The following is an 18,513-nucleotide window of genomic DNA, read 5'->3' as shown; positions in this document are numbered from 1 at the left end:
AGAGAGAAGTGCTACAGTCCTTGGGTTTATGTAGACCTCCAGCAGGCCAGTGTAGTCCATGGTTTACATTCAGTAAATATATAGTAGTGACAATTATAACAGTTAACTTACTGGGATCCCTTGCAGTCCAGGTGGCCCCGCCTCTCCAGGTATACCGGTGTGACCCTGGGGAACACAACATTACTCAAATGATATCTACATGATTTGATCAAATAAATGACCTTATGCTATCTGCCTGTATGACGGCTTTGTTAGATAACCTTATTTTTCATATAGTAATATGTCATTTATAGCTACAGCGTGGTTGTTAGTTTTAGGCTTCTCCAACAATGTAACAGACAAAATACTTAAAATAAATGTAAAAAATACATAAAGTAGGAAATAAATATAATAATACAAAATATGTACATATAAGATAGAATCAAATAAACAGAATGTAAAAATAAATACTGTACAGTTGAATTAATACTGCATACTGAGTTTGTATAAACATGTCACAGCTTATATAGAATATAGCATATATATATATACACATATGTAGAATTGAATGCCTCCTGGTACGAGATGGGATCCAGACTTACTCCTTACCATCGGCCCCGTTTCACCTGGAGGCCCGGGAGCTCCTGTTTTGCCTCGATCCCCCTGAAAAGAAAAAAAAACAATTAGAAAAACATTCATTTGGAATTGATAGATGCAATGTTTAAATGTTCAGTCCAAAAATATTGAGAAAAATAAATAAACACAATGTATCAGAGCCTCGAGGTTTGTTTTGGTTTGATCTAACCAACAGGCATAAATGTATGTTATTAAATGGACTAATACGTAAAAAAGGAGCACATCTGCACAATTGAGAGGCCGCTACGAGCAACACTTTGATGTTTAGTCTTTAGTTTCTGAACTAGTAACATGCTACATCAACAGAGAGATATCTAACAGATGGTTAATTGACAACACTTTCTGATACTAAAGTGTGACAAATTGCGAGCAAGCTCACCTTTTCTCCTGTGATGCCAGTCTCTCCAACAGGCCCGACAAAACCAGGCAATCCCTAAAGACAAAAGCAAATTTGATTTGAACTCTCTGTTATTCGGAGCTCTAGTGAAGTTCTCATAATAGTCTGTACAGCTTCAGGACTCCAACTAAACAGACACACAGTGAGCATCAAACAGAAATCAGCAGAAAGAGGAGAGAAAAGCCTTTACCCTCTCGCCAAGCTTTCCAACCTCGCCAGTTATCCCGGTCTCGCCCTACAGCAAAGCAGCCAATTAGCATATCACAAATGTATTCAAGCCTTTCTTTTTTAGTTCAAATCAGTTGAAATGTGCTCGGAGGCTCGTTCCCCTGTGGTAACGAAGAATTAACATCTAATTTACACATATTCTGATGAAACATTATCATAAGAGAAAGCCGTGGAGAGAATGTTCTGTTAAGGATGACAGTGTTCGGCGGTGGATGTGTGAATGTTAGGTCTGACCTTGAGTCCATCTGGGCCTGTCAGTCCTGGGAATCCCTGCTTCCCCGGCCTGCCCTGAACAGAAAGCGAAAATGACACAAAGAAGTGCGCTGCGGCTCCACACGGTAAACAACAAACTCTCTATAACTCTTTTAAAAAGGTGCAGTGTGTGAGTCTTCTGTCCCTCCAGAGGCCGCGGCACCAAACAAACCAACAATTGATGCTGAAACAAAAACATGCCTTTTAAGAAACTTAATGATCCATAAAACAGAGCGCCGTTAGCAGCATCAAAGGCTTCCTATTACCCACATAAGTCATTGGGTCATTTGTGTTTGTTTGCAGTAATCACTTGTGGGTTTAACTTTTGGAGGAAGACAGACTGGAATCAACCGTTGCAAAAATATATAGTTTGATTGGAAAGCTCTTCTCTATTGTTTAGCCTGAGATGACTCCAAACAAAAACAGTTTTTTCAGACTGAGGTGGTCATTGGTGGTCATACTGCAGAGCATTGGAAAGCCATCCTATTTGTCTCTTCTAAAAACTTAAGTTTGTCTTGAACGGAATCTTTATCCAATATGTCGAGACGCTAATAATATAAAATATTGAAACACAACAATCAATAATATTATATAATTGTATTTTGAAAGAACATTTAGAAAACAGATGGATCTGTTTGTTATTGTTTGTAATTTAGTTTGTTTGGTGTTAGAAGAGAGAATAGTAATTTGCTGACCAATCTGGTAATGTGTGTCCAATAGGAAGTCTTTCAAAACAGCTTCAGAACAATAGAGACGTCGGTCTGCCAAAAGACTAACCGACCATAACAGGTCAGAGTTATTGCTCCAAAGCTACATTTAGGCAGAGGCACGTGGTGCATGTGTGCATAGTAAGTGGTGTGCTGTTGAGTTTGGATCCTAAAGGAAAATATAATAAAATGTGTTTTTGTATCTTCCAACGGGTGGCAGGGCTTATCCAATCAGCACTCACCTCGAGTCCAGAGGGTCCAGTGGGCCCAACTCTTCCCTCATCGCCCTGAAAAAAAAGAATTGTCACTTAAGGTCACAGAATGAAGTGATCTTTTATTCATTTTCAAAAGAAGTCGAACCCACATGAAGTCCAGGTGTTCCTCTTGGACCTGGCAAACCTTGTGCCCCTTGTTTTCCCTTGGGATTAAACACAGCATGAACTTTCACTTCATTTTAACTCACTGACAGTTAATACGTAAAGACCTAATGTCACTCTGACCTTGGATCCTTCAGGGCTGTTTTTTCCTGGTGGGCCAATGTCACCTGGGAAACCCTATGAAAATGACAGGAAATGAAACCTAGCTTTGTCAGCACACAGTGGCACTCAACCGTGCATCAGCAGGGAATAACATATAATATATAATGCATCAAAATGTAATTGTATATATCCTACCTCTGGGCCAAGAGGGCCAGGTAAACCATCCGGGCCCTTTTCACCAGGCTTGCCCTAAAAGTCCATTACATTTCATTTTAATTTGGTAGCACTTTTGTCTGAAGCTACTTACAATAAGTGTCATCAACCATGAAGATACAAACAGAACATCTACGAGTGCATTAGCTTTGAAGGCCAAACCATTGTAGGTGCTACAACACTGGTTTCAAATAAGCCTCACCTTCAACAAATGATCTTACTGTTATCACACAGAACAGAAAACTAAAATGACTTGCCAACCTTGAAAATGACAAGACATTTGCCTTACAGCATCTGTAAAAATGCACCTTGTTTGTGAATTTCTAGGTCATGTATTGCATATGCATGTTATGGAAATCTCATTTCCTGATAGCTACATTATTTACACTGCCAAAGCAACCTTGTTGTTTGTAAGAGGGAGAGATTATGATAGGTGGAAAAGACTATAGCCATTAAGAGAGCAGGTTTTCCATACTAGAATCTCAAATCAGAACAGAGAGCACTCGAAATGTATTTTTGCATTTAAGTGCCAACATTGGTGGATTACTTTCAACACTAAGGCAGCATATGCACTGGGAATTTGCCAGAGCTCTGCTATTTGCATAATTGTTTATGCCACAGCTTGATTTGCATACATTTCTCAGATTAAAGTTCCCCTCATACATGAGTGCCTGAAGTTGGCTGTGTATACATTTGAAGTTCTCAAAAAAAATGCTTCAATAGCACCAGTATTTCTTCTTGGGGGAATCCTAAGAATACTTTGCCCTTTGAGCACACCACTATGCTTTCACAACACAATTATTATCTGAAGCAGCAAAGGGAAAACAAGTAAATAGACTTCACAAAAACATTTTAGAGAAGCTGTGTCTACTTTGAGCTCCATTAGATAGACAGTACGTTATGTTCATGTATTAAAGACTCACTGAAAACATACAAGAAACCAAATTGGTTGGAACTAATGCGCTCCTGTTGGGTGTTACCTTTATGTAGAGTCAGCTATGTCATGTTATAATGTATTAATGAGATGTTTGTGGGAGTTTTGGATTTCAGAAACAAGTTTTTCAACTTCTGGGTTATTTTTAATGTGGGATGGAAAAATACCTGCGGACCAGGTTTCCCACAAGGACCTGGCAAACCGGGCAAGCCACGAATACCCTGGGGAAAAAGGGAGCTCAGTGTAAACAAGAACATCAAAAATAAATAAAACACACACATGAACATGCTGCCTAAAGACATTGAGGTTGGAAAACATATCTAATCATATGAAGCCACCTGGAGTCAAAGGACAATTTGACATGCAGATAGGAGAAACCAGGTATTAAACCATCAATCAAATGTTTTCCAAAATAGCCCCCATACCACCTGGGCGCATACAAACACACACTTACCTTGTCCCCTTGGAATCCGTACTCCCCTTGCTCCCCCGGTAAGCCAACATCCCCCTGAAAAAACACAAAAGAACATGAAATAAAAATATGAATGTTATTCAAAAGTTATTCGATCATCACGCACCACAGAAATGCTGCGTTACATAAGCCGTGGCTTATGGTGTTAGCTTTCTGAGGAGTTTGAAATACATTTAAGTGATTTGTTGCCTTTAGCATTCTTGTACATAGCAGGTGAGTATTGAGAAAGACGTGTGCAGATCACCTTATCACCTTTCAGTCCTGGTTCCCCTGGGTTTCCAGGCACTCCCTCGGGGAAAAAACAAGATTAAAGACTCAATATGATTAATGAGCAGGCTGGGCGTATTCCCGTTCAACATGAATTACATACTCAGGCTGTGGAATAATTTAATCATCAACCACTTGTCACTTCTGATCATCAAAGAGAGCTCAACCGCAACTGGGAGACATTTCTGGTTAACCAATCAAATCCCACTTACTTTATATTGGATACATACCAAAACCTGACAGAGACATAACTACAACACCACATAATTTACCTTCAGTCCTGGTGGTCCTGGAAAGCCGATAATGCCCTCTGGGCCCATGTCTCCCTGCACACATGAACACATAAGACACACATTATGTAAAGCTGAATTCTCTGCGTCTTCACAATTTAAGTTTTTTAATCTCCTTATATTTATGGATTATGTGTGTAAACTGTGTGTCATTTTAACCTTTCTTATACAAATGTGTATATAGATGCCTGCTTCTGTTTGTCCTCCCCTCTTCTCTATTCTTTTTTAATATTGTTCTTATATTTCCAATGAACTAAGGTATTTGTTGGTATGCAATATTTAAAACGTCTCCATTGAGTTTTATTTTGTTTATGTTTACATGCATTGGTAAAAAAGGTATTGTATGTGTAAACCGATAAAACTAAACTAAAACAACAAAAAAGGCAAAATGTCCAGATACATTCATTTGTAATTGTGGGAGCTCGTAAAAGACCAGAAACATCTACTTTATGTGCTTAACGTCGACACACAACATTAAAAATAGTTAGCAAAGTGTTTAAAAATCAGAAAACATGAAGTTGTTCAATCAAAAAGAAGGATCCCCGAACACTCACAGTGAGACCATGGACTCCACATGGGCCAGGAGACCCCAGGTCACCCTGAGAGGAAGCAGAGGACAAAGAATGAGGGATGAAGAAAAGAGGCGACACAAGCACAATCATACAGAGGTGTACACATGGAAGTTAACAGTGTGTTTCCATTTATTTGATCCACTTATAGCCTTTGTATAGTTTCCTCACTCATTTAAGCAGTGAGTGAGCCCTTGGCACTCGAAAACACAGAGAGGCTTGTTCCAAATGATCTACCCTGCAGCCGCATGACTACATCCTCTCCAGCTACACACCCAGAAGAGAGGGATGACACACAGCCCAGTGTGGCTTTCCTGTCGCCTTCCTACTATTCCTCTATGAATGAAAGGAGATGAATTCAGCCTGATGGAAAATCAACTCTTCTCTCTGGAGGCAGAGGAAATGAGACCTAGAGGAGGCCCTCAGAGGTCAGCCAATCAAAATCCAACACTGACCCTGTCAATCATGAGGAGTAAGGGTCAGACTGAAGGAAGAAGACAGACACTGCTGAAGCTGCCCTGAAAGATATCTGTATGGATTATGATGGGGGAGTTAGTGAATGACTGCAAAGACTTGGGGGACAGTCAGGAGCAAGAATATGATTTATTTCTGTAAAACAGTTCTCTAGTAGGTGAGGACCAAGTTATTTATTTGTACTGTGGAGGCGTGTGGCGCAGTGGAATAGTGCGTTGGTGTTGGGATCAGGGGAGCACAGATTCAAAGCCCACTGCAGTCAGCATGTCGTTGTGTCCCTGAGACACTTCACCCCAAATTGCTCCTGTGGGGATTAGCCACAGTATTGAGTATGTAAGTAGCTTTGGATAAAAAGTGTCTAACAAGTAACATGTAATGTTTCCACTTTTTGTACCTTAATGAGTGTACTTTCCATTTTTTTGTTGTATTTGCCATGTCTAAAATATGGTGAAATCTCAGTCAGGTCTTTTTGAACCACATGTGAAGATTTTCACTGTGGCAAACGGGTATAATAAATGAGTGCATTCATGTACATAATTCAACTTACTGGGTTCCCATCAGGGCCAGGAGGTCCCCTCTCTCCAAAGTCACCAGGAAACCCCTGAGCACACAAACAAACAGCAGGGCCATGAAACCAGAGGGGTAACTGAGTGGCTTCATCATGTTCATGCTGTCAAAACACTTGAATGTTTAAGATATCCCATGATTTGTCAGTAATGTTATTGCACCATGCACAGAGGAGCAACAAAACTTTTCCCAAAACAGAGGTTTTCAGAGCAAAGCCAAGCAAATCCTCTAAAACGCACTTCCAGCGCTTCATTCCTGGGAGACCGGCAGGAAATTCCACGGCTGAGTGTTTCTGAGCGACCAAGCTTCTGTTTGTGCACGCGCACAAAACCCCCAGGACTCGCCTAAATGGCGTACAAAGCTGCTTGGCCCAGAAACTGATGACTGGGTCCTTTTTTTTTGCTTTGCGCTTGTAATTCCATTATAGAGGCAGAACAAGAGGCTCGATGCAGCCGCGAGGCCACATGCTCGACGTGTGCTTGTCGCTAGGCCAAGGTCAACATGCAACCAACTCACATCACGGCTCAGCACTCGCCGACAGAAGGAGAGCCGTGGTTGGACAAATGAGAAATGGCAGATAGCAGAGAGATATCTTGTCGTCTGTCTGCAGACAGAGGAGGAGAAGTATCGAGTAAAACCACCTCAGGAGATGGAAACGATGGGATTGTTTGTGTGGCAGACTGCTGATTTAGAACATTAGGCAAATGTGGACAAAGTAATGAGCAGTAATTGGTGCAACATGAAGCCTCAGGAAATGTGGAAAAATCTCAATGCTGACTTGGTTTGATCAGAAACACATGCCTTAGTTTTCTAACTGACGGCAACTTTAAGCGAGACACTTCATTATGTGAGCAGTCGTATGGAAATTATGCCACTGGGCTATGTATAAACAATAGCGTTGATAATTTTTTTGCTTTATCATTTGTTTTTTTAACTGGAAGACATTCCTACTTGCCATTCATAAGGTTAACAGAGGAGCGAGGGAGCTGTTAAAACACAATAATAAAATACACACAGTGCAGAATTTGCTATTCCAGATTTTGTTAAGCAGCATTACTGCTGACTCAGGACAGAAAAAGGAACTTCTTGTCTGAATCATGGCCACTTTTCACCACAGAGGAAGATAACTGTTTTCCACTGAACTTTGCTATTATGATTGTATTTTGTGGAACCAGTCTATGTCACTGACCGCTGCTGCATAATAATATCAGAGAACATGTACAACCAGACTCGGGCTGGGAGAAAAGCAGATTTACACGAGTGGTTAAGAAGTATTTTCCATGTCAGCCTGGAAGGATGGGAAATGTCCTTCCAGGCGCCATTGAAGATATACTTCCCTGATCTGTGGGAAGAGCCAAACCCACAACTGACACATCGCATTATTATATCGGCCTCATGCAAAACAAGCATAGTAATGAGCACACTCCGTAAACATTCAATGTTTCCTAATCAACTTCAGCAAGAGAAAATGTGCCGTACAATATTTATAGATAAGGGGTCACTGACTTTAATATGAGGCCAGGATCTTAAATCTGCTGACACGTGATCATTTACGTTTCCAATACATTCTGTCGAACTATTAAAAGTGCATATTTATTTTCTTTTATCAATCCCTATATTAATCACGGGCATCACTTTGCCAAAATGGAAGCACAACGTTTCTTCTCAGATTCACAACGAGGGCCAGAAGGGGCTTCACACTGAACTATAGTCTTTGTCAGAGTGATGCTCATTGAATACACCTTACAGTAGCTATTCAGTGAAGTAAGAGTCCATAGATCAAGACAAAACACCCCCACTTTCATGAGGCTGCATTAAAAATGTTCTCTGAGAAGTATGTTGAGAGAAAACTTTACCGGCCTACCCATCTTGCCCTTCTTCCCATGAACGCCAGGAATTCCCTGGAAACAGAAAAGAGAAGGAGCTACATAAGCAATAGAAGTGCAAAATGTAAAAACATATATGAATATATTTTCCTCAGAGACACTATCAGCCCTTTGAGGCTATGATGCTCCATATGTAAGATAAAACAATCGAAACATAGAAATATGTTTCCATCCCTTTAGATCATCATTTGTGGCCTGTTTACCCTTTGCAACAGCAGTTTCCAATGATAGCTCACATACAATCTAAAAATCAGCTGTTACATGGACTTTGATTTGAGAGTTTCTCAACTAGATCAGAATAGTTCATCCTCCACAGAACGGTCATTTTAGGACAGTTCAGGCTCAGCTTGTCAGGTTTAAGGTCAACCTTCATTAGATTGAACTGTACATTCAGCCAAAGCCTCAAATGAACTTACGCTATGACTTGTTTGCCATGTTAGATTGGTACCATGCCATGTCGGTATTAAACTTAAAGGGCAGCTGAGACTGACAGAATTTCCTCATTAGTCAAAGGACTGTCATGTCATAGTAGAAATGTGACGTGTTATTATTGCTACCATAGCAATTGATCCCCTGAGGCCCATGCTATGAAGGTAGATATGGTGCAAAATGCGAGAGTGTGTAAAACCTGATGTGAGCACTTTCAGAAAAAAAATATATTTACACTTGTATAAAATATCCACGTATCTGTGAACCAAATATACACTTGTATAAAATATCCACGTCACTGTGAACCAAATTTGAAGTCACAGAAGAAAAAAAAAAGTTTTGTAGCTTGTAGAAAAAAAATGAACTTAGTGATGAAATGTTCACTTGCAGAACAATACATATTTTTTAAATATATTTTCCATTACAACTGCAACTTGGTTATTACAACCTCTCAAATCAGTCATTACAACTTGACGAATCTGCTTTGTGGTAGTATAAATCGACGAATCTGCGTCTTGACTTTTGCTACTTTTACTGAATTGTTTTCAAAAAAAGATGGAGGAGAAACTATAGGTTACTTACGTAACCCCAGTTCTCAGAGTAACATGAAGTGAGATGTCTCACTATGGAATGCGCCTCATCGCGGAGCAAACAGAAGCATCAATCTCATTACGACAATCCTGATTGGCTGGTGATCTTGACGTCAGCGTCAGGGAATTCACCCCCTATATGTAGCTTGCGCCACGACGCATGCGTCATTCAAAATAAGCACCTCTTCTCGCTTCACCATAGCAAGGAGGGCCGTCTGGTGAGACATCTCACTTCATGTTACTCTGAGAACTGGGGTTACGTAAGTAACCTATAGTTCTCATTCATAACACTCCGTTCGATGTCTCACTATGGGAAATTGTAGCTCCCGTATTGTCAGACGAGCTTATCTCGAAATTCACCAAACCAACCAGAACTTAACAGGTTGAGCTCTGACTCAACCAGGTGATGCTCGCGAAAAGCGAGGCAACGTGACGTCACCCCATTCAAAGTGAATGGGCAGACGCGTTGGAAACTGTTTTTGAAGCTGTCGACGCTGTAGTGTGGACGCAGCGATGGTTTTTTACCATCGGGTAGGAAGGAAGAGAAATGCTTGATGTGTTTATAATAAATTGCACTGAAACGACTTTTGCTCGGATCTTAATTCTTTCCCATGCGTAAGATTAGCTGACGAGTGCCTCAGCGGCACTTTGCTTTGATTTATATTTATTTCTTATATTTTTATGATTTTGGCCGCTATACATATATATCTGTTTGTTTAACGGAGCGTCCACACTACAGCTTCAAAAAAAGCTTGGAGCTGGGCGTGTCTGAAGCTTGGGGATGTTATTCAAGCAACGCGACCAACAACTAATCACATGAATCTCCCGCCCCCGACATACAAAGCAAAAACCCCTGGGGATTTTATGGGAGCAATATATATATAAACTCCCCAAACAGGCGAAAACCTACCAGTTTCACCCACTGTCTCTGCCACCTCCCTCCATGCCTGGTTCCTCCGGTTTGTATCCGGGTAGGTGAAGAGGGTCTGGTCATACAAAACCGGGTGATTGCTACAGCGATAATTAGTTTCTCCTCCATCTTTTTTTGAAATATAGAAATTAACGGCGGGATATCTCTCCCAGCTTAGACGCGGTTTGATTGGCTACGGCTTCAGATTTTCCGAAACGGAATTTGATTGGCTGGCGCTGGCTACCCACAATTCAGTTCGGCGGAAAAAAGCGGCAACGTGACGTCACCCCATTCAAAGTGAATGGGCAGATTGAAGCTGTCGACGCTGTAGTGTGGACGGGCCGTAAAGTGTCCAGGTGATGCAGACAGGCTGGACCAGAGAGTGAGAGACAGAACTGGACTCCTCACAGCAGTGAACTTCAGCACAGGTACAAATACTCTTTTTTCATACTGTACAAAGAATCAAGAAAGATATTGGTTTAAATAAATGAAATATTGACTTTAATACACTGATATATATTCCATTAAACAATACTAAATACTAGATCACCTACACATCAGTGAAGTTAAGGGTTTTTTCCATGCAAAAGGTTACATTTAGATGTTAACAAGCAATATGACTGTCAGCTTTCTAATGTAATGTATTGAAGGCAAAGATATTTAACACAGAGAGAACTACTACTATTTATCTCTCAATATTGTCTGTAAAAACGTGGTAAAAGTTATTCTTTCAGTGAGACAACAGAGCAAGCTTCTACAGTTGCACTACGTTTGTAACAGTTAAATATTATTTTGATAATAAAATATATTTCAATGTTGATGAACTTCATACTGTTCATTCATAATCTGATTGTCTTTGTAGCTCACTGTTGAAATAAAAAAAAAAACATTACAATTACAAATTAATTATATCTACAGCCCCTAAACACACAAACACACCGCTTTCATAAATAACACACTTGTTCTGCAATAATATGTTTTATGTTTCCTGTCATTTTTGTTAGAAAAGGACATGCCTGAAAGACACAACATGTTCTCCTTCTCTGAGGGTCAAGAAGAACCTCCAAGAGGAACATTAAAAGCTGATGTTATGAGATTTTAAGACCAGTACAGGACGTTCACTAAGAAACTACTTTTATTGTTAAAACAAAGATCTGTACACCGAATATTTTTGTAGTCTACCAGGACCATCATTTGTTTGTGACGCTGCCTGCACCTCAGAGAAGGGGTGGTTATAGTCAGGCTTATAAAGTGTGGCGAAAAACATAGTCAGCTGATGGGATGCATCTATTTCCACATTTACACTCCATCAGCTGATTATTTCTATTTGCCTCACTTTATGAGCTTCACATCACTTGTGCCTTGTACTGCAGAGTTTGCAACGTCACAAATAAATGGGGCCAATCTTCAGTCAGATGTGAATGTGTAATCTAACATTTTCAGTAAGAATAATGGACGAAAGGCAATACAAATACAATTTATTGAAATGTGAACCAAAAGTTAATCAAACATGTTTTAAATAAAAAGCACATATGGACAGAAGGTGTAAACCTATTAAATGTATAAGTAAACACATTTAGTCAAATAAAGTGACAGACTAGGCCTGTGCAGTTGGTATCAGCTATGCCCAGCATGGGCTCCTCCATCAGGCCTGGTCCTCCTCGCTGAGGAAAGACCCTCAGTCCTCTCCAAACCAACAGACAGGACGTCCATCACACGGAGGTTTTTCCCTGAAGTCTCTGCAGCTCTCTGGACACCAGGCTGTCTCAATCCGTCCACGCTGAATATGAGAGGGGGAAAATGAAAATAATAAATGCTTTAGACAATAAGAAATATAAAGTTGACAGTTGAGTTGCTCAGTTTTTTTAGATTGTCAATACTATTACTGTATATATCTCAGGTTAAGAGGCACCTTCAAATAAAGATTGGTCTTTAAATACATTTTGTCTCTTGAATTGTTTGTCTAAAGTCAAGGATCTAGAACTGGTACTTGCAGTTTTAATGATACAGTCCGGTTATTATGCTGTTTGGGGGAGGCATCACAGGTAAGAGTACTAACTAGCTACCATCCCATGTACCTTAGCTTGACTTAAATGTATTAAACGTATAATTAAGTGATGGCAAAATATAAATAATGTCATGCAAACATATTAATATTTGCTTGATTCCAGAGTTTAATTTAGCACAATTGCATACACACATTAAGGGATTTTACGATTCTGAAGTCTTCGTTCTAAATAGAAAATAGCATGGATAATTTACAAAGGCTTTAAAAACACAGCAGGAGCCCAAGATAATTATAAAACTTGCCATTATTTCAGTACAGTTCAATTGGTTTTAATTTCATAAACGGTTATCAACCGTTAGTGCCAAAGCAGTAGGCTAATATTAATTACTGCTGTAGACTACAACCACTACTTGTTTAGCTAGCATAAACTCAACAAAGCTAGCGTTAGCTGGCTAACTGACGTTATTTTGCCGCTAAACTGCATGATATAAAACGGTGGTCTTCAAAGCGGATTTAATCCTCAATCACAATAATAATATTCAAAGTAATACTGGGCAAGTAATGGGCAAAACTTACCGTTGATTGACGCGCCATGTCAGCGGACTGGTAGAGACACGGAGCGTTAGCTCCGCAGTCATCCGGTTCGACGTGACTATGGCTGTGACTGTGACTGAACCGAGCCTCGTTGTTCTGATAGCTCCTCCCCTTCGCTCCAACCCCCCTCCCTCCCCCCCACATATACAGGTGAAAATTACTTTTGCGACACATTTATCGCAAGAAGTGTAGCAAAAGTCAAGACCGCAGATTCGTCGATTTATACTGCCACAGAGCAGATTCGTCAAGTTGTAATGACTGATTTGAGAGGTTGTAATAACCAAGTTGCAGTTGTAATGGAAAATATATTTAAAAAATATGTATTGTTCTGCAAGTGAACATTTCATCACTAAGTTCATTTTTTTTCTACAAGCTACAAAACTTTTTTTTTTCTTCTGTGACTTCAAATTTGGTTCACAGTGACGTGGATATTTTATACAAGTGTACATTTGGTTCACAGATACGTGGATATTTTATACAAGTGTAAATGTATGCACACAAGCTCACATCAGGTTTTACACGCTCTCGCATTTTGCACCATATCTACCTTCATACATGCTATACGTTTTTTTAACACATTTCATTTAAATCTATTGATTTAATCAAAGAGCAAATGCACTCCTTGACTAGCAATGCTAAAGACTGTCCTGGAGGTTCATGGGAATGTTTGTCTTTGCTTGGTTTAAGTGCCCGTCTCCTGCATGTTAACCTTCCAGCTGGACAGTAGGGGTGGGGTGGGAGGGGGGTGTGGATGTCTTTACCCCCAGATGTAATCCAATACAGTATAAGGGCCACTCTCGTCATACACATTATAATTTGATTAACTGTGCCTGCAATACTTCCAGAATTAAAACTATTTGATCATTTCTCCCATGGACAGTCATAATGCAGCCCAGTGGTCATTTACTCTCACAGCCACTAATACTCACTCTCTCGCCATCAGAACCAGGAAAGCCATAGAGTCCAGGGATGCCAATGTGACCCTAGAGAGATGAATGAAAGATGGAGAGGGCGTACAGATGTGGCAAAGATAGATGGAAAAGCAGAAAAAAGGTTGACAATGAGACTGAGCAGAGATGATGGACGTGATTACGAATTGGTAGATGACAACAACGCTAACGTATTAAAAACTCTCTTCAAAGATGTCAGCTGTGCAGTATTCATTTGTTACAGCACTGAGGTCTGTCTGCTACGGTGGAGTGTTGTTGTAGAGCCAAGCCTTGAGGAAAGTGTATATGCCCATGGACTGCATGGTGCTGGGTTCCACGATGTAGTCCAAGGGCACATACCCTCACATCAGGGATCTCTGAAGAACTCTCTGCCAAACCTGCCAGGAGGAAAAACTGGAGAAAAGTGGCGAAAAGGGCACAAGCACAAATTACAGCCATGACATTTAACGAGACGCTAACGTCTGAATGCATTACAGTTATGCTCTGCGGGTGAGCAATATAGTTTTTATGATATTTGGCTAACACTAACAAGGACAGAAAGCATGGAAAGGATTTTCAAAAAGCTAGAGTTAAGTGCTCTTACAGTACTTTACTAACACAACCATCTGTCATTATCATCATGGAGTTAACAAGGGCAGAAGAGTGGCGTTTACGACACTGGCCATTTTATGTACCCACATTAGTTAGGAAATTCACTTAGCAGGCATTTCACAGTTCGTTTAAGGGAAGGAAAGTTCCGAAGCTTTAATACAGAGAGGAGAGTCGTGCCTCTTTTCTCTGTGGCTTTCAGTGGCAGCTGAGTGAGGATGCATGACAAGAACATTAAATATAAGTAAACAGAGAAAGTCAGTGCTTTAAACACTTTGAGCCTTACACTCTGAAATATACAGTACTTCTTTAAAGAGTTTAATAACACAGATTGATGCCAAATATGTAATATTTCCAACATCTACTTACCCTGACTCCTTTTGGCCCCATTGTTCCTACAGGCCCGGGTAAACCCTGAATGTAATACATGACAAAACATATGTCTGTGGTTACAAACGGTGGCAGAACTTCATTTGAGTAACAACAAAACATTTCAAAGTTAAAATATAAAAACATATTCATTTTCGCTCCTGGATGCTGAGCGACTTTACCCAGACTTTTGCATTGTCACATGTCTAATTAGCCTCTTGGCTGGCATTTTCTGTGTCTATACATAAAAGCAGCATTCACATTAATTTCTCAGATACTCTGCCAGCAAATCCAGCAGTGCAGAAAAGCTGTCAACTCTCAGCTCAGGAGAACTCCCCACAGCAGACTACATCGCCTTGACATAAACTTACAGCACCGGTGATTCACAGCCCACAGATGGTAGGGGGTGCTAAAACCTAATCCATCACACACAACTAAGTGCCTATAGGGATCACAGTAAGTGCGCTAAAGCACAGAGGCAAACACCCGTGCCTGAAGTCGACGCTAAGTTAAACATTCAGTGGACAAGTGAGCTAGATGTTGTCTGGTTGTTTTCAGAGTTTACATTTGTCTAAAGCTGAAAGGAAACCCATTTTAAATGCAGAGGAAAGCCAATGACAATCTAGCTTTGACTCAAACACTACTCCTAGAAGTGGTCCAAAGAATGAACCTCACATTTAAGACAGAGGAAGCAAGTTGTCCCCGGGAGCTGTGGCATTAGTCACTTTTATTACCTTTACTTTCTTCAGAGCAGCGCTTACTATGGAAACCTTTGACATTGTATTTCTTCGCTGGACCGGGGGCCTGCGTTGCTGAAATTACACCACAGGTACTTCTCCACAGCACAGAGGCCTTTTTTTCTTTTATTCAGGCGCAGCCAACTCTTTGTTTGGATTTAGAAAATTAGATTTTTATGAGACTGAGACAGAAAGGCCGATTGCTGAGATTTCCTGCCGGCATTCAATATCTTTAAATTTGATTATTTTTCTAGCTACGGAATACATACAAGGATTTGGTGATTTCCCCCAATAATCCCATTTTATTTATCATTCTGACGGTAAAGAAAAACCTACAAGCTGAATTTGATTTATTAAAAAGACCAACTGATAAACCCTGAATTCACCATAAATATGATTTCCTAGCTTCCTTTTAAAAAAATGATTTTATGCGTGCCCCTGTGTGTGTGTGTGTGTGTGTGTGTGTGTGTGTGTGTGTGTGTGTGTGTGTGTGTGTGTGTGTGTGTGTGTGTGTGTGTGTGTGTGTGTGTGTGTGTGTGTGTGTGTGTGTGTGTGTGTGTGTGTGTGTGTGTGTGTGTGTGTGTGTGTGTGTGTGTGTGTGTGTGTGTGTGTGTGTGTGTGGCCCTGCTCAACCAGCACCACAACACTAGATTTACTGCACCTGCCTGCCAGGATAGCCTTTGGCCCCAGGGCTTCCATCATCTCCCCGTTCACCCTGTGGAGAGAGCGACAGGAGAGAAATCAGCACCGGAGGAGGGAAGGAGACTAAGAGAGGGAAAAGGAAAGGAGAAAGCATTGCAGGATGCAGGAAGGGAAAAGGTCATCTATAGGAAAAAAATGTTTCTTTTGAACACACATAGTTTCTGTTGGAGCCCCACTGATTGCAATAATAGGAATCAAAAAGTATAAGTATAAGAAATATTAAGATGTAGTAAACAGTAGTCAATTGGTCCGAAAGAAGAATTAAATCCGTCAGCTTTACATTAGAGACCTTTTGTTTGGTCGCCTCCGTGTTGCCTAGGAAAGAGACGCCACTGTAGACATTAGCACTTTTCGCACCAATTATATCGACAGTATGAGCTGTTATAATTTGGTCAAGTCTCATGCTGTGAAGCAGTTTTTCCTTAATATGTTCATCCTCATCAACGCAGAGAATAATACATGAATTATTCCTTCCTTGTGGTGAGACCGAACCACATGCATCCCCCCGAGAGGAATGTTTAATTCTACATGTATGGGAAGGGTAAAACAGGATTAGTTAGTGAAGGCACGCTGAGGCTCGCGACATTCATTATACACTGGCGACAGTTATGTGTCTGCCAAAAACCAGATGATTAATGTGTTATACGAGATTAAAATAGTAATGTATTATTAAAAATGGTGTGAAAAATGTTGTAGAATGTCAGAGAATCATACTAGCTGTAGTAAAAACTGCTGCAATAAAAAAGAATATTGTAAAACAGCAAGGTCATTTCTGCTTAATAAGCCCAGAGAGGGTAATATAGGACTCTGGCAATTAACCACACATTATCTGGTTTATTAAAAGTCTGCTGACCATTTACGTCTAATCATTCGACATAAAAATGGGCGCTTATGAATTTGTTTTATGAGTACCATATTTATTTTTTTGATAAGCAGAAATATGTTTGGTTCCCATCTTATGTGTTGAAAAAGCCACATAGCTGATACACAAACCTGCTGACTAAAGAAGGTGATAATGAAAATGTTTTGTGGATGTAAACCACACTGTTCCGCTGTTCGACAGTTGGTGGCAGTAGCGAGCAAAGAAACGTAGAAATGTTACAAGTTAAAGGTAGAGAGGAAGAAAGCCAACCACCGTGAATACGAGCTGTGTCCAAAATCACTCCCTCGTTTACACATTCACTTTGTATATAACAGACACTTTATAGTTGACATTATAGTTAGCCGTAGATCGAAATTCAATACTGACAGATGTTTAGTTGTACAGGAGTCATTTTTCGCATTTTTATACAATTCCTTGCATTTTGGGATTGTAAGCAGAACTCTTATTGTATGTGTTCTGGAAATGGTAAAGGCACTATATATTCCATATTTTATATTGACACCAGTTAAATGTAGCTTTAAGAATAATTACTTTTTTTTTATTTCAAAAGATTTATGAAGAAAACGCATCAAAATAAACTGGCTCTAACCATGTGGAATTTGATTTTCCACAAAAAATAGCAAATTGTCTCGAGAGAGAGAGAGAGAGAGAGAGAGAGAGAGAGAGAGAGAGAGAGAGAGAGAGAGAGAGAGAGAGAGAGAGAGAGAGAGAGAGAACTGATTGGAAGAGGAAAAGTTGTTCTTTCTTTTTTTGTGACACAGCACATTCTTCTCAAAGATAGTACACAGGATCTGGACTCAGGAAGGAGGGAGAAAAGGGAGAAGAATGACCTCGGGGTGTCCAAACTATTTAGCCCACTTGTACCTCGGCCAAAAATGTCTCCTTCTCTATTCCAGACAAGATTCCCGAACAACTAATGTCTAATGTCTAATGTCCCCGCCACCCCATATCTCTTTGTTAATATCACAAACATGTCGGTGTTAATATTTTCCCTTGTAACTATAAATGGAGAGACATGCTGGAGTCTCATGGGAAATGTTTCTGGGGCCTCTTGGCTCTACTTTCAGATAAGTAAACATTCATTGACACACAGCTAACAGTGCAGCCAGCAGACAGACAAACAGCATGCAGTGGATTTAGTCAGCAGATAACACTTCAAAGAGACGGAGGAGGGATTGTGTCGAAGGAGGCAGAGAAATCACATTTGTTGTTTTCAGAGGCTTGCTGTTCAGAACATGCACTGCGTGTCACGGTGTGTGAAGCAGGTAGGACCCAAATGCAGATTAAAGTGAAAGTTCCTTTATTTCAAGGCTAGGTGATAACACAGACAGATCACTAGGCCACCAGGGTGGGTGGAGGGGGTCAGGAGGACGGGACTGAGCTGACCGCCCAGGAGCACAGCA

The 18,513-nt window shown here is 40.4% G+C and overlaps 1 protein-coding gene across 4 annotated transcripts in view; it reads right to left on the bottom strand.

Moving 5' to 3' along the window:
• col27a1b (collagen, type XXVII, alpha 1b) overlaps positions 1-18,513 on the bottom strand; it is an 82,831-nt gene that overhangs the window by 25,193 nt on the left and 39,125 nt on the right. For all 4 annotated transcript variants that reach the window (XM_034225265.1, XM_034225267.1, XM_034225266.1 and 1 more), the window contains 19 exons: positions 16,187-16,240; positions 14,789-14,833; positions 13,811-13,864; positions 8,321-8,365; positions 6,445-6,498; positions 5,409-5,453; positions 4,837-4,890; positions 4,542-4,586; positions 4,280-4,333; positions 3,993-4,046; positions 2,874-2,927; positions 2,700-2,753; positions 2,564-2,617; positions 2,442-2,486; positions 1,475-1,528; positions 1,203-1,247; positions 995-1,048; positions 589-642; positions 112-165 (listed from right to left, as the gene is read on the bottom strand). In XM_034225265.1, the coding sequence (XP_034081156.1) occupies positions 112-165; positions 589-642; positions 995-1,048; positions 1,203-1,247; positions 1,475-1,528; positions 2,442-2,486; positions 2,564-2,617; positions 2,700-2,753; positions 2,874-2,927; positions 3,993-4,046; positions 4,280-4,333; positions 4,542-4,586; positions 4,837-4,890; positions 5,409-5,453; positions 6,445-6,498; positions 8,321-8,365; positions 13,811-13,864; positions 14,789-14,833; positions 16,187-16,240 (972 nt within the window). The remainder of the gene's footprint in view (positions 1-111; positions 166-588; positions 643-994; positions 1,049-1,202; positions 1,248-1,474; positions 1,529-2,441; positions 2,487-2,563; positions 2,618-2,699; positions 2,754-2,873; positions 2,928-3,992; positions 4,047-4,279; positions 4,334-4,541; positions 4,587-4,836; positions 4,891-5,408; positions 5,454-6,444; positions 6,499-8,320; positions 8,366-13,810; positions 13,865-14,788; positions 14,834-16,186; positions 16,241-18,513) is intronic.

The sequence above is a fragment of the Gymnodraco acuticeps genome, unplaced genomic scaffold (genome assembly GCF_902827175.1).
Source record: "Gymnodraco acuticeps unplaced genomic scaffold, fGymAcu1.1, whole genome shotgun sequence".
In the NCBI taxonomy this organism is placed as follows: domain Eukaryota; kingdom Metazoa; phylum Chordata; class Actinopteri; order Perciformes; family Bathydraconidae; genus Gymnodraco; species Gymnodraco acuticeps.
The sequence above is the reverse complement of the archived record's forward strand: the minus strand, read 5'-3'. Positions and strand labels throughout refer to the sequence as shown.